General features: G+C 40.5%; 1 protein-coding gene across 1 annotated transcript in view; it reads right to left on the bottom strand.

Annotated features, from left to right (window-relative positions):
* Positions 1-17,023, bottom strand: part of CUNH3orf20 (chromosome unknown C3orf20 homolog) — a 63,533-nt gene that overhangs the window by 9,133 nt on the left and 37,377 nt on the right. Inside the window, exons 11-13 of the mRNA XM_016122029.2 lie at positions 4,773-5,076; positions 2,643-2,750; positions 1,292-1,434 (exon numbers count right to left, since the gene is read on the bottom strand). Of these exons, the coding sequence (XP_015977515.2) occupies positions 1,292-1,434; positions 2,643-2,750; positions 4,773-5,076 (555 nt within the window). The remainder of the gene's footprint in view (positions 1-1,291; positions 1,435-2,642; positions 2,751-4,772; positions 5,077-17,023) is intronic.

Consider the following 17,023-nt stretch of genomic DNA (forward strand, 5'->3'; position numbering starts at 1 on the left):
GTTTGCACTGCTGCTCCTTTCTCCTGGCCCCTCGCCTATCTTAGGCATAGGCTGCCTTTTCTTATTAAAGGTTATCCTCATTTGAGGACAGTAGAAGCCAAATAACATCTGTGTCTTTTTGTAACTATTTTTGACAACACACACTCCCCATCTACACACCCCTAAGAGGCAGGCTGGCCTTCTGAATGTTTCTGAAAATGCCTTTGCCTATTTTCTTTGGCCTCGGCTTATCTTCAGTTTGGGCCTTCCTAGAAAGCTGTGTGAGGGGCCTGGTGGGAATAGGGGCTGCCTGACTCAGTGCAGTGGGTGTGCAGTCGAAGGCAAGCCCATGTCTGTGGGCAGGTTTATAAATCACTGCAGCAAACACACTTTCATAATTTTCTCACAGCAACACTGCAAGGTGGGCATTATTACCCTCATTTCAAAGGTGAGGAAAGTGAGGATTAGGAAGGCAAACAGATTGGCCCGGGTCACCCAGCTAGTAAAGAGCAGAGCAGGGGCTTCAGCCTCATCTTGGGACCCTTGACCCAGTCAGTTTTCCAAAGCACCGTGAGGCCTAGACATTCTAGAATCTGGTCCCATTTCCTAATACAGCTTTCAGCAACTTCATGACCTCCAGGCTCCTTCCCTGGACCAGGCAGCATGCTTTTTGAACCAAGAGACCTATCTTTGCTCTTCTCACCCCAACTGGGCCCTGATGGTGCTCAGCAGATGGGCATCACCTAGTTGAGCTCAGAGGCTGAGAGGCTGACTTAAGCCAGGCCACACCGCTTCCTTTTACAAGGGCCTGAGCTCACTCTATGAATGACCCTTGTCTATGTGGCCATGCTGGCAAACAAAGCAGAACCTGGACTGGCATCGCACAAAGCATGGGATGAGGTTGGGTGCAATGGGACAAGAGGCAAGAATGTCACAGGGGCCTTTGCCCAAAACCCTGTCTTCATTATCTCTCCTACAGAAACTAGCACTGGGCAAACAATCCTATGTCTTCTTTCTCCAAGAGGACCCTTTTCCCAAGCTTGTGTCCCAAGGAAATCAAAAGCATGGCTTTGTTCAGCTCTTTCTCCCCCTCGCCGCCCCATCGCCTGCTCTCCTTCCTGCCCTGTCCACCTGCAAAGACCTCCCATGCCAGCCTCTACTGTAGGCTGCAGGTTGAGGCTATGGTCCCTATCTCTGCCCCCTCCTCACCTCACTCCTATTTGACTCACCAGAGCCCCTCCCACAATGCCAACTCTTCCCTCCCCTCCACCCGCTCCCGCAACACCCCCAGTCCCGGTTTTTCCTGTTTTACCTAAATTTGTAGTTCTCTGGCAGGAAGTAGCCCATCTTACAGTCCTGTCGGGCCTGGAAGATCTGTTTCAGCAGATTCTGCTTGCTGAAGCCATATCCATTCAAAACACAGCCCCCAAAAAGGAGCTTCCCGCCAGCGAACATCTGCTTACAGATAGGAAGGAAACAGAGAAGAAAGGCCCTCAGCACACGAGCACTGAATCTCAGGACAGGACCCCTGGCTCTCAGAGCTTTGCCAGATCCAGGCCTTTCTTTGGTGGCTGGGGAAGGTGTATTACTCTCCCCGAGTGTGGCTGAGCCTGCTCCTCCCTCCTCCTGTCCCCCACCTAGGCCACCTGGGTCAGAGGGCAGCCCCAACACCCTAGCCTCTGGCCCCTGCCGGACTGACCAGCTCTTCACACACGTCTTCCCCAAACCCTGAGCCTGAGGCCGGAAGGGTGTTTTCCTGCTCAGAAGCAGCTGGCCAGCTCTGCTTCTAACCCACTCTGATGTACTGACCAGCTGGGCCCATAGGATGGGAGTCCCTGGAGGGCAGGGATGCTGTTCACAGCTCTTTGTGCTCCCATCCTCTACATGTCAGTCTCCAACAAGTAGAGATACATCCAAAGGTTTCCGTGCAAGGATATTCATTAATGTTGTCCTGACTAAAATAAGTAAATAAATAAATACATAAAAATAATCTAAAAAGAGCCAACAAAAGTGGCACAGGTAGAAATATAAAATGACCTACTCAACACAGCAGTTAAAAATCAGGTGTTATAAACTATTATAAGACATGGGGAAATGCTCATATCATTTTAATTAAAAAAGCAGGACCCCAAAGTCAGAAAAAGACTGAACAGGCCAGATACCAACATGTTAGCATGGGGGTGGCCCGGGGCCTCCCGTAAGGCTGGACCGAGCAGGTGCTGGTACAAACTTGTTGAGTGAACAAATGAGGCAATCTGGGTGATCTGATGAAGTAACTGCTTTCTAAAATGTATTTTCCAAATTTCCTACAATGAATATATATGTTTTTACAACCCAATGTTTTTAGTAAATGGTTATTTAAAATTAAACTTATGAAGAGAATTTGGATTTCCAGTTAAGCATCCCTTCAGTCTCCTGAGATGGCAGACATGAGGGGTCAGGCTGGGGACAGGAGGCCGGGCTCCAGCCTCAGCTTTATGCTCCAGGTGACTCTGGTAAGTCCTTTTGCTCTCTGGGCCTCAGCCTGGGCTGGGAGAAGATCCCACTGGCCCTCCTTCCTATCCCCTCCCCGCTCCCAATCTGTGACTCCACAAGGGGGAGGAGCTGTGGAGACAGGGGTGGCAGGTGTTTGGCGGTGAGTCCCCCTCTGGGCTCTGGCTCACCAGGACCATCCCCGGCACCACAGCATACTTCTTCACCAGCAGGGGCGGGTTCTTCTGCAGGGGGCTGTCCAGGTCATACTGCAGGAGGCGGTAGGGGTCATGCCGGCACTGCCGAGAGAATGGGTGCCCGTCACCCCCACGTGCCAAGAGGACGCACTGAGATTCCCACATTCTCAGTCAGGCCAGGTTCCCACTGAGTCCTGGAGCCCCGTACAACACTCCCTCCCAGCTCTGGCTCAAAGAGACCATTTAGCCCTGTACACATAGCCCCTGTGGCCATCCCAGAGAATGCCTCCAGACAGCCTCTATTGGTGAAGGCTGTCACGGAGATGACTATCCCTACCATGTGACATCTATTACTAGACTGGCCCTCTTGGGTCTGTGGAACATGCCTGTTCCCTCAGCCTGAGAGAAGTCCTGTGGAGATTTGAATATAGAAACTGGGTTCCTGGGTGTACCCATTTCCAGGATTCTTCCTCCCCCGCCCCCCCGCTGGCTGCCCCTTGGATACCTCCCTGTCATTAAATCCTTTAACTTCACTGAATTGAATCAATCCAGAGTAAAGCTGGTCTCTTTCTCCTCCTTTCTAGGTGCTATGGATTCATTAATATAGCTAATGTGATCCTTTCTGATTTTATGTGCCTTTTATTTCAGGTGCCTAAGGTTGTCCCGCCTGAACTTTGAGTGTGAAACTCAGGATCACACCTGGTGTTCTAGCTATCAGAGGAAGAGAACATCAGGGAACGTTTCTGTTTTAAGATATCGAGTGGTGGAGCCAGAGTCCAGTGTAACCCAAAACCACCATCTGAGTCTGCCCTCTGCGCTCCCCCAACCCTGCTGCCCGTCCACCGGGGCTTCCACCAGCTCGGGCCAGGCCCTGTCCCGGCTCATACTGATCATGGCCGGGCTGCACCGCCATGTGCGCTTGTGCTTACAGACAATTATTAGTGAACAATTAATAGTTCCAAGGTAAACTAAAGTCAACTCTAAGTTTAAAACATATGTGGTTTCAATGTATGAGACTAGAAAAAAGCCTCTGATACCTGATTAGAAAGGTTCCAATGCCGAGCTCCTGGCACTGGCAGGGGGGCAGGCCTGAGGGTGGGAATGTCAGGGCCAGGGAAGCAGCACTCCTGGAAAGAGGACTTGAGAGGGTGTCCCCAGGGTGTACGCAAAACCTCAGAACTCGGGACTGCAGCCAAGGGGAGACAGGACAAAACGATGGGTTCGAGAGGGGACCAGGGTGAAGAGGGCTTGAAGGGAGTCAGCAGCTGGGTTGGAAGCTCTCATGCTCCCTATCCTTAGACCTCTGCTCCAGCTGGTCTGGGGGTAGGGCTATCCCTTGAACTGTGCTGGAGCAGCTGCTGACTCAGGATGATGATGAGGTTTAGAAACCACTATGCAGCAACGAGGTGGGGGTAGGTTTCATGTGTCCATGACCGATCAACCTTTGGGACTCCAACCACAACAAACTGGGACCTTGAGTGGCCTTTCCCCTGTCCACCTTGACACAGACCACTGGCTCTGCCAGGAACACTCACCCACCTGCTAAAACCCTCTCATCCTGGGGGATTCTCCAGCCCTTTGGAGGCACAGGCCCTATACCCCAGCTCCTACACGCCCACAGCTGTCCTGTCATGGGCCTTATGGGGGCATGCTGTAGTTAGTGCCCCACCACATTGGGAGCCCCTCCAGGGCTGTGTCTGAATCAACAGTGGAGGTGGGGGCCTGGCATAGTACCAGCACACAGTACTTGATCACTGTCCACAAATATTCCTGAGTCCTGAGGATCCAGTGGTGAGCGAGGCTCTGCTCTACATACTCACACCAGTACATTACCACAAACTGCAGTGAATGCCCTTGAAGAAAACAACAGGACCCTGACATTGTCTCAAGGTCAGAAAAGGCACTCACCTTGATGTGGTGACATTTAACCTGGGACAGGAGGATGAGTAGGAGAGAAAGAAGTAGGGATGAAAAATGCAATGCAAACAATAGGAAGTATACTGAGGTGGAGGAGCAAACTCTCAGCCAGGTGCTCAGCCAGTCTTCGTCCTCCATGGGGATCTTCCCCCACTTGCCTACCCAGCCCCAAACCCAAGGGCCTCTGCTGCTGGGCCCAGGACCCACCTGGATGCAGGGTGAGGCACGGCCCTGCTGCCGGTGACTGTAGAGTGTGTTGAGCAGCCACTGGAGTTGCCCCGTGCTGGTGGGATTCTGGCTTGACACTATCCCAAACACCAGCACCTGGCTGGGGTCCCGGGGCGCCGACAGGAAGCGCTCCAGTTCCACATCAGAAACCAGAGGTGCCTTCACTACGCACTTGCAGCCAGCGCGGATGTCTTCCTTACAGATGAGCTTCCGCAGCACCAGTGGGCAGTCAGAGGGTGAGGCTGCCCACCTGGTGGGGCTGAACGCCTCCTGTGCCTTCCCTCTGCAAGGAGGAGCAAGTGGGCAGGCGTTAAGCAGGTGGAACACAGGTCCCTCTCCCTTCCCACCCTCAGCCCCTGTCTTTGCATGGACAAAGGCCCCGCCGAAGAGTCTAGGCTGTAGCAGTTCTAGCCTGGCTTCTGTCATCAACACACAGCACTGACTTGGATGGGTCCCCTGACCTCTCTGGACCTCAGTTTCCTCAGGTGCAAAATGAGATTAACAAATTACTCGTTCACTTATCCATCTAACAAAAACTTTGGAGTCATTCTGAACTCCTTTCTCTCTCTCACATGCCACACCGCATCCAACCTATCAGCAAGCCCGGCTGCTCTACTTTCAAGAAAGATGCAGAGTTCCACCACTTTTCCTACCTCTCACTTCTATTAACATGGTCTAAGTCTCCATCATTTCTTGCCTGGATGCCTGCAAGTACCTCCTAATTGGTCTTCTGCTTTCTCCCTTGCTTCCTCTTCAGTCTATCCCAGCAGACTGAGGGAACTTCTTAAAATCTGAGTCACATCATGTCACTACTCTTTTTGAAATCCTCCAGTGGCTTTCCACCTTTCACAGAATAAAAGCCAAAGTCCCTACAATGCCCTTCAAGGCTGCACACAATCTGGCCTGCTTCTTTATCCCCTTAACCTCTCTTATCCTTCTCCAACATCTTACCTTTGCGCATCGAGCTCTGCCCACTCTAGCCATGGCTTAATCTCCAACCTCAGGGCCTTTGCTCTTGCTGCTCCTTCTGCCAGCTCTGCTCTTTCCCCAGCTAGCCACACAAGTCATTTTACCGCCTTCTCAGTAAGACTTTCTCTGACTGTACCATTCAGAATTGCATCCCTCCACCCCTAACACTTTTTCCACTTCCTTGCCTCATTTTCCTCCTTAGCATTGCTTACTATCTAACACTCTACATTTTACTTATTTATTTTGGTAATTGTACTTTGCCATCCCAATAGATCATAAGTTCCATGAGTTCATAATTTTATTCTTATCATTACTACAACCTTATATTGTTGTTAGTATTTTATAGCATCCTCAGCCCTTGGTATAGACATTGCCTTGGCTAGTTTTGTAATAACCTGTGTAATAGGCTAGGCAGAAAGTGTTATCACCATTTATAAAGCAGGAAACAGAAGGTTCCCACTGGGTGAATGGATTGCCCAAGTTCATATGGTAATTAAGTGGCAAGGGTCAGGATTAGAAACCAGGTCATCCTAAAACAAGAGCAATGCAAGTAATTTATTACTCAGAATCTTTCAAAGGCTATTTAATACTAATAAACAGTTGCTAAACAAACTTAAGAATATCTCTTGTTCAAGAACCTGAATATCTCTTGTTCGAGAGCCTGAATATCTGGGGAGGAAAAGATTGAATCTATTCATCACAACTTATATACAATGATAAACCCAAAATGGGTCAAGGTTTTAAATGTGGGAAAATTAAGCCAAAAAGTTTCTAGTAGAAAATAAAGAAGAATTATTTTTATAATTTTGGAGCAGGGAAGGCTTTTTATATTTAAGACTTAAAATTCCAGAAGTCATGATAGAAAAAAAAATTGATAAATTTAATTACGCAAAAGAAAAAAAATCCCAAAATGCTGACTGGCAAAACCAACACAAGCAAAGACCAAAAACAAATGACAGACTGTGAAACATATATGAAACTCCTATCACAGATGAGTGGCTAGATTCCCAACTATGTAAGAACTGTAAATGAATTAGAAAAAGTTAACAACCCAATAAAATATGGACAAAAAAGTAGATGTGAGATTCACAGAAAATATATAGAAATAATTTTTTAAATTATAAAAAAATAGAAGTGACATCACCGAAAATGGCAGAGCAGTGAACTCCTAAACTATGTCCCTTCAGTAACCAACAATTAAGCTGGCAAAAACTGTCAGAATCAACTTTATCAGAGCTCTGCAACAATCAAGGAAATACTTAATGAAGAAAGAAACTACTAAATTTTGGTAAGAGAGTGTTACGATATTGTCATGAACCCACCTACCATCCCCTACTCCCCAGCTTGGTGGCATCCATGGGAATGGCAGCCCATGTTCCCGGTGTGGCTGTTGGTACCAGAGGTGTTATGGACTTTGTTCTCAAGAAATTGTGGTTGTGTGGTTTGACCTGTCTGGAGGTTCCCTGAGGGATTGGCGAAGGAGCCTGCCTCTGTTTCGCCCACCCTGGCACTTCCTCAGTAATGGAATAGCCACCTGGGCAGCATTTGTTAATAGCATTTAAAGGGAAATATACCAGACACAACCTCCTAGGGCAAGGAATAACAGATAGGGAAAATAGCAGGTAGACCAAAAGCTTGGGAAGAAAGAGTCTGGGGGAAAAAATACATGAGGGAATAAAGGCTTTAAAGAGTTCCATGTATACCCAAGAATCTAAAGGGGAACATGCATGCCCAGGGTTGGAATCATGTTTAGAAAAGGGCCTGAGAACACTTTTGGCTGACCTCTGGGCTCTGTGCAAGTGGGAAGTGAAGGCTAACGCAGAATTTAAATAGTCTGGCTAAAAGCACTGAAGGAGTACTCCAACATGGAAGAGTCTATTTGCAAAAGGTGGGAGAGTGTTTTGTTTGTTTGTTTGTTTTGTTTGTTTGTTTTGGTTCCAACTATTTAAGGAAATCTCTGTCAAATTTAATTAGTTGACCACTAAGTTAACCAAACAGAGACTTCAGTGACCACATAATAAAGAATACAGTCTTTATAAAAGTAGTATAGAAAAATCATTAAACAAACAATTACAAACTATAATCAACAACAAACAACCCTGGAGAGAGGGTAGAATTTGATTTCTAGAGTTACCACTTTATAATGTTCAAATTGTTCAGTTTTCAACAACAAAAATAATTATGAAACAAAGAAACAAGAAAGTATGGCTCATTCACAGGATAAAAGACATGAAGAAAAACTCTACTTGAGGAAATCTAGATATTGAACTTTTTAGACAAAGATTTTAAGTCAACTGTTTTAACTATGTTCAATGTGCTAAAGGAAATTAAGGACAAAGAACTAAAGAAAACCAGGAGAACAGTGTCCCAACAAATAGAGAATTTAATAATAAAGAGATAGAAACTATAAAAATAACCAACCAGAAATTCTAGAGCTGAAAAGTACCATAACTGAATGAAAAATTCAACCTTGGATCTGAACAGACAAAAAAAAAAGAATCAGCAATTTTAAAGATGGGACACTTAAGATTACCCATCTGACCAGCAAAAAGAAAAAAGAATGAAGAAAAATTAATAGAGCTTAAGATACCTGTGGGACACTATCAGGAATACCAACCTACACTTAATGGAATTTAGGAGAGGACAAGAGAAAGGAGCAGAAAGAATATTTGAAGAAATAATTGCCAAAAACTCTCTAAATTTGAGTTTTCATAAGAAGCTCATAAGCAACAAGTAGGGTAAATTCAAAGAGATCCACATGAAGACACCTTATAATAAAATTGTTGGAAGACAAAGACTGAGAGAATCTTGAAAGCAACAAGAGAAAAGTGATTCATTACATACACGGGATCCTCAATAAGATTAACAGCTAATTTCTCATGAAAAATCAGAGGCCAGAGGCAGTGGGATGACATATTTAAAATACTAAAAGAAAAAGAAAACAAATGAGCCAAAATTTCTATATTGAGTAAATTTATCCTTCAAAATGAAAGAGAAATCAAGACATTTCCAGATAAACAAAAGCTGAGGGAGTTTGTCACTAGTAGGCCTGTCTCACAAAATATGCTGAAGAAAGTCCTTAGATTGAAATGCAAGAATGCTAGACAGTAACTTAAACTATATGAGAAAATAAAGAATACTGATAAAGGTAGTTATATAAGTAAATATAAAACCAGTATTATTATCTTTTTAGTTTGTAACTCCTCTGTTTTTTTTCTATATGGTTTAAAAGACAAATATATAAAATAATAATCATAAACCCATGTTAGTTGGGCACACATTTCATAAAGATATAATTTGTGACAAGAACATGGTGGGAGTACAGAGCTGTATAGAGTAGAGATTTTGTATATTATTAAGCTAAATTGGTATTAATTCAAATTAAATTGTTATTGTAATCCCCACAGTAACCAATAAGAAAATAACTAAAAATATATACAGAAAAGGAAATGAAAAGGAAATCAAAACTGTATATATGATTCAGGATTCTCCAGAGAAACAGAACCAATAGAATATATAGAAATATATGTAAGAGGAAATTTATAGGAATTGGTTCACATGGTTATGGAGGCCAAGAAAACCCATAATCTGCTGTTTGCAAGCTGGAAAACCAGAAATCCAGTGGTATAATTTAATCTTAGTCTTAAGACATGAGAACCAGAGGAGCCAATAGTGTAATTCCAAGGGACAAAGCCTAAGAACCAGGAGATTACTGTATAGGTCCTAGGTTCCAAAGGCCCAAGAATCAGGAACTCTGATGTCCAAGGGTAAGAAAAAATGAACTTTCCAGCTCAGGAAGAGAGAGAAGGAATTTCCCCTTTCTTTATTTTTTAGTTTTATTCAGGCCCTTACTGGACTGGATGATGCCCACTCATATTGGTGAGGACAAATCTCTTTAAACTGTCAATTAAATGAAATGCGAATCTCTTCCAGAAATGTCTTTGCAGATGCACCCAGAAATGATATTTATCTTTAGCCCAATTATCCCTTAGCCCAGTCAAGTTGAAACAGAAAATGAATCATCACACCATGATACACACACACATACATAGACCCAAACACAAAAGTCAACGATGGAGGAACAGAGGAAAAAATGATAAAATATTTATAGAAAACCAATAGCAAAATGGCTAATGTAAGTCCTTCCTTAATTGTCATTACTTTTAATACAAAGGGATTAAAATCTTCAACAGAAGTCAGAGATTGACAGTATGGGGTGGGGCAGGGGGGAACAACCCATGATCGAACTATATGCTTTCTACAGAAGACTCGTTTTAGATTCAAAGACACAACAGGGTTGCAAGTGAAAGGATGGAAACAAACTCAAAGGAAATAGCAATTAACTATTACCAGTGGTGGCTAAACTAACATCAGACAAAAATAGACTTTAAGTCAAAAATTATTTCAGGAGACAAATAAAGCATTATATACTGATAGTGATATGTATTAGTGATATATTAGATAGTGATATATGTTATATCATTATCTCTAGGAATGTAACAATTATAAACATATATGTATACAGCAATATAGCCCCTAAATATATAAAGCAAAAACTGACAGAATTAAAGGGAGAAATAGACAATTTTACAATAATAGTTGGCTATTTCAATGCCCTGCTTTCAATAATGGACAGAACTAGATGAATGATAAACAAGAGACAACTTGAAGAAAACTATAAACCAATTAGACCTACGAGAAACACATAATCGATTATTTAACCGAACTACAGCAGAATACACATTCTTCTCAAGAGCACATGGAACGTTCTCCAGAATAGACCATATAATCACCCATCAAAAAGTTTCTGTAAGTTAAAAAAGAATGAAGTCATACAAAATATCTTCTTCAAAACAATGGAATGAAATTAAAAAGAAGAAGAAAATTTGGAAAATTCATAAATATGTGGAAATTAAGCAACACATTCTTAAATAGACAATAGATCAAAGAAGGAATCACAGGGACACTAGAAAACACTTTAACATTAATGAAAGCAAAAACACAACATTCCCAAACTTATGGGATACACCGAGAGCAATACTCAGGGGAGATGTATAGCATTAAAAAAGAAAAAAAAAAATCTCAATTCAATAAGCTAACGTAAACTTACACTAGAAAAAGGAGAAAAAAATTAAACCCAGGGATGGCAGAGGGAAGAAATTAATAATGACCAAAGTTGAGATAAAGAAAAAAGAATAGAAAATACAGAGAAGATCAAGAAAATCAACTAATCTTTAGCTAGACTAAGAAAAAAGAGAGAAGACTCAAATTACTAAAATCAAAAATGAAAGTGGGACATTACTACTGACCTTACAGAACTAAAAGGGATTATGAAAAGATATTGTGAACAGTACACTAACGAATTAGATAATCTAAATAAAATAGACAAATTCCTAGAAATACACAAAGTACTAAAACTCAAGAAGACTCAAGAAGAAATATAAAGTCTGAATAAGCCTTTAACAAGTAAGAAGATTGAATCGGTAATCCAAAAACCTCCCCAAAAAGAATAGCTCAGGACCAGATGGCTCCACTTGTGAATTCTACCAACATTTGAAGAGCACCAATTGTCCTCAAACTCACTTAAAAAATAACTTCCTTACTTGGTCTATGAGGCTATCATCATACCAAAGCCAGATAAAGACACTATAAAAAAAAAAAGAAAAATACAGATGAATATCCATTATGAATAGAGATGCAAAAATTCTCAATGAAATACTAGCAAGCCAAATCAAGCAGCATATTAAAAGGATTATATACTATAATACATTGCATTAATACAATAAAGAGAAAAAAACCCATGATCCTCTCAGTTGATGGAGAAAAATCACTTGACAAAGTCTAACACCTTTTCATGATAAAAATACTCAACAAACTAAGATTAGAAGAGAACTTCTTTTAGCCAATGTTACCTCAATAAACAATAAAAAATGCATAAAAATAAAAATAAATTAAGAAAATAAAATAAATAAAAAAAGAACAGAACTTCTTCAATATGACAAAGGGCATTTATGAAACACTTACAGCTAACATTATAATCAATTGTGAAAGACTGAAAGCTTTACCCCTTGGAGATCAGCAACAAGACAAGGATGTCCTCTTTCACCATTTCTATTCAATATTATACAGGAAGTTCTAGCTAGATCAATTAGGCAAGAAAAAGAAATATAAGCCAACTAAAGTGGAAAGAAAGGAGTAAAATGACTTCTATTGACAGATTATATAATCTATATATGAAAGTCCTAAAACACACACACACACATGCACACACACAAATTGCTAGAGCTAATAAACCAACTCAGCAAATTTTCATGATGAAAGACGAACATGCAAAAATCAGTTATATTTCTAAACACTAGTAATGAACAATCTGAAAGGGAAATTGTAAAAATAATTTAATTTATAATAGTATCAAAAAGAATAAAATAGGAATAAATATAAAAAGTGAAAATCTCATGCAGTAAATGCTATAAAATGTTGTTGAAAGAAATTTTAAAACCTAAATGAATGGAAGACATTCCATGTTCTCGTACTGAAAGATTTAATATTGTTAAGATAGCAATACTGCCCAAAGCAATCTATAAATTTGATATACTTCCTCCTATAAAAATCCCTTTTTTCCAGATATGGAAAAGCCAACCCTCGAATTCATATGGAATTGTAAAGGGCCATAAAGAGCTAAAACTACCTTGAAAAAGGAGAATAAAATTGGAGGACTCAAACCTCTTGATTTCAAAACTTACCACAAACCAACAGTAATCAAAACAATGCAGTATTGGCATAATGATGGACATATAGACAAACGGGCCAGAATAGAGACTCCAGAAATAAATTCTCACATATATGGTCAAATGACTTTTAACAAGGGTACCAAGACCATTCAATGGAGAAAGGACAGTCTTTTCAACAATGATATTAAGAAAACTGGACATCCACAAGCAAAAGAAAGAGGTTGGACCCTTACCTCACACTTTATACAAAAATTAACTCGAGATGGATCAAAGATCTAAATGTTAAACCTAAAATAATAAAAGCCTTAAAGAAAGTATTGGAGAACAGCCAAAGCACAATAATGGATTTGGCAATAATTTCGTGGCTATGACACTAAAGGCATAGGTAACAAAATAAATTGACAAATTGGATTTTGTGAAAATAAAAATTTTGTGCAACAAGAGATGCTGTGTACGGAATAAAAAGGCAACCCACAGAATGGGAGAAAATATTTGCAAATCATATATCTGATATGGAGTTAAAATCCAGAATATATAGACAACTCCCAAAACTCACCAAAATAACAAACAACTTTATTAAAAATGGGAAAAAGGCTTGAATAGACATTTCTCAAAAGAAGATACTGAAATGGCCAATAAGTAGATGAAAAGATGTTCATCATCACTAATCATCAGGAAAATGCAAATCAAAACTACAATGAAATACAACCTCACACCCATTAGAATGGCTACTATCAAAAAAGAACAGAAAATAGCAAGTGTTGGTAAGGATGAGGAGAAACTGGAACCCTTGTCCACTGTTATGGAAATGTAAAATGGTAGGGCCACTGTGGAAAACTGTATGGTGGTTCCTCAAAAAGTTAAAGAATAAAATTTCCATATAATCTAGCAAATCCATTATGGGTATATACCCCAAAGAATTTCAGGTGGGGTCTCAAAAAATCATTTGTACACTCATGCTTACAGCAGCATTATTCACAAGAGTTAAAATGTGTAAGTAACCCAATGTCTACTGACAGATGAACGGATAAGAAAATGTGGTATATACATATAAGAGAATATTGTTCAGCCTTTTAAAGGAGGGAATCCTGTTATACGCTACAACATGGATGAATCTTGAAGATGTTATGCTATGTGAAATGAGCCAGTCATAAAAAGACAAATAATGTATGATTCCATTTCAAACTCATAAAGACAGAAAGTAGAATGGTGGTTGCCAGGGGCTGGAGGAAAGGGAGAATGGGGAGTTACTGTTTAAGGGGTAGAGAGTTTCAATTTTACAAGATGAAAAGAGTTAATGGAGAGAGATGGTGGTGATGGTTGTACATTATGAAACCATTTAACACCACTGAAATGTACACTTCAAAAATGATTAGGATGACAAAATATATTATGTGTATTTTACCACAATGAAAAATTGAAAAAAATTATGAAAAGATGCTCGATTTCACTTATAATGTGATAAATGTAGATAAAATTACACTAAGGTAACATAGTCTGTTGATAAAAATTTAAAGTAGTATAGCTCTTAAGATTTATTTGGTGCCATCTCTTAAAATTATAAACGCACATAACCCTTGGCCCAGCAATCCCATTTTTATAAATTTATTTACAGATATATTTGTATAAATATGAAATGATGAATACATATGGTTATTGCTTTCAGCATCGCTTAGAATAAGAAAAAAAGGATTGAGCAAATCAATCATGAAACATCTATAGATGGATATTAAGTAGAAAACACTATAAAGGTCACAAGAGGTTCATAGAACAATCTCTAAGATATGTTAAGTGAAAAAAACAAGTTCAGAACAGTGATATTAACAATGATAACTTTTAAGCGGGGAGGGGGGGAGAAATGCAGTATATTTGCATTTCCTTGCATAGGCATTGAGAAACTCTGGTTGGGTTTGCCAGTGGGGGTACCAGTAGGAGACTAGAAGGAAGGAGGAACATTTACTTCTCCAGTTCCCTCCTGTGGGGTCACATATCTCTCAACCACAGGCCAATGTTCCTCTCAGAAGGTTCTCAATCCTTGCACTCTCTTGTACAGGTCTTAGTCATTTGTCCTATGCATCAAATACAGCTCTTCAGCCTGGTCTCAGCAACTGTTCCCCTTCCCATTCTAACTGGACTTCTTTGCCGTTCGGACAGGCCTATACATTTGGAATAGCCCCCACCTTAGACTTGCCACCTCTAGCCTCTGCAATGATGAAAGCCTGGCACCTAAGTTTCTATGCCTAGTGGCTCCTCCTTACAGCTCCCCAAGCTCCCAAACTCAGGCTATCTATCTTTCTAGATAAGACAGCTGTTGGAGTAGCCAAAAACTGCCCCCCTTGCTCGGTGCTCTGCTGTTCAGCATCCTCTCTAGCGTTTCTGGTACTCAAAGAAAGGCTAGAAAAGGGGATTTTTACAGGTTTTATTCACCCTTGTTCACTGTCACCTCTGGAGAGGGAGTACTGCCTTCCAGATTCCCACATGAACCCCTCCCAGCCCCCTTGCTGCCTGTTTTCCCACTGTCTAAGGAAAACCTAATTCAAGTATATGGTAAGGCAGCTCTGGTGTAACAGATTTGTCAGTTACTTCCTTACTTCCCACCCATGTTTTTGAGGATATCTGGAAATGATATAAGCACACCACTCCACACTTTTGCAGCACTTACAGTCTAAGTAGCACTTTTGCACATCTAATAGTCTTTCTGCTCTTCATAGGAACCTGGAAGAGCATACATGGAGAAGAGAGACAGAGCAGAAATTATTATGCCCATTTGATAGATAAGGAAACTGAAGTTTTCGGAATTTGAGTTACTCAAACAAAAAAGTCTATTCCTAAAGAGCTGTGTAAACATGGTTAATTCCGAAGAGGAGACTGCGCTTTAGGATCAAAGGAGAAAAGGACTCAGGGTCCCAGTGAGCAGCCCTATGGAAATTCATAACAATGACTCTAAATGTTTCCTGAGTTCTCTCCATCTGGCCCAGGATCTTTGCTCACATAGGTATGAATGTTCACCGAAGGTAGCATGTTTTCAGTTTTCACATTTATTGTTACTGAACTCTTCCCAACCTACTTTGCCATGACTCTTCCCCATTTAAGATAATACCATCATTATTCAGTTATTTAAGCCAAAAATCTAAGCCATTCATGATGCTTGTTTTCCCTTATCCCACATCTATCAGTCATTTCTGTTAGCTCTACCTCCAAAATTCATTAGAAATATGTCTAATTTTCTTTTTTTCTTTTTTATGTTTTTTTTTTATTTTTTTTTTTAAATTTATTTTTGATGGTGACATTGGTTAATGAAATCCAGTAAGTTGCAGGTGTACAATTTAACAGGCATGTATATACTGCGTTGTGTGTTTCCTCCTTTTTTCTGATACTACCTTTGACAGCACAATATCAGTGTCACCTGGATTACTAAAACAGTATCTTAACTACTCTAATTCCACTCTTCCCACCCTAAAATAATTTCCCCTCAGAGCAATCAGAAATGTTCCACTTCCAACAATGGTTGACTAGGGTGTTTTAGACCAATCCTCTGAAAAAAAAAAAAAAAAAAGAAAGAAAAGCTCAACAAAATATAGTTTAAAAAACTGTTTAAATGCATTAGAGTTTTCACAAGTAAGTGAAAGTCTGCAGGGTCAGCATCAGGAAGAAGAGAAGAAGCCAAGAAAGGTGAGTGTAACATATAGTACAGCTTTACCCCTCACGGTGAATACTGATTCTGGACGTGAAACTTGGAGATGATAGGATGAGAAGCTGAGCAAAGCTCCTGACATGTTCATGGGTTGGAAGGAAAAAAAATGGGAGTTCAGGGCCCACCAAGGATGCTGGCCTGATGAACATTCTTGGCTTTTGGTTGTGGATCTGAAGAGCTATACCTGAAGAGTAAAGGTGAAAAAGAAATAGACAAGCCCTCACAAGATTGAAGCACCACTTCCACCTCTGCGTGGATGAATCTTGCATGCATTATGTTAAGTGAAGAAGTTGGATTCAAAAGGCTACATACTGTATAATTACATTCATATAACACTCGAGAAAATGCAAAACTTATAGCTACAGAAGACAAGTCAGTAGTCATTAGGAATTAAGGACCAGAGAAGAGTTGGACTACAAAGAAATAGCATGAGAGAATTTGTGTGTGTGCAATGGGGGTGGTAGAGAAAGATGATGAAACTGTTCTGTATCTTGGCTATGGTGGTGGTTATACAACTCCATGCATATGTCAAAACTCGTAGACTTTTACACCAAAAAAGTAAAGTTTACTGTAAGTAAATTAAAAATAAATTTAAATTCAGATAAAATCAATTTCCTTTCTATAAACCAACAACAAATAGAAAAATTAAATTAAAAACAATTCATAACAGCATCCAAAACTATTAAGTATTCTAGAATAAACCTAATGAAAGACATACAAGACCTCTATGCTGAAAACTACAAAATATAATGGCAAGATTAGAGAAGACCTAAATAAATAAATAAAAAGATAAACCATGTTCATGAATCAAAACATTCCAATATTACAAAGACATT

This window comes from Rousettus aegyptiacus, unplaced genomic scaffold (assembly GCF_014176215.1).
Source record: "Rousettus aegyptiacus isolate mRouAeg1 unplaced genomic scaffold, mRouAeg1.p scaffold_m13_p_4, whole genome shotgun sequence".
NCBI lineage: Eukaryota > Metazoa > Chordata > Mammalia > Chiroptera > Pteropodidae > Rousettus > Rousettus aegyptiacus.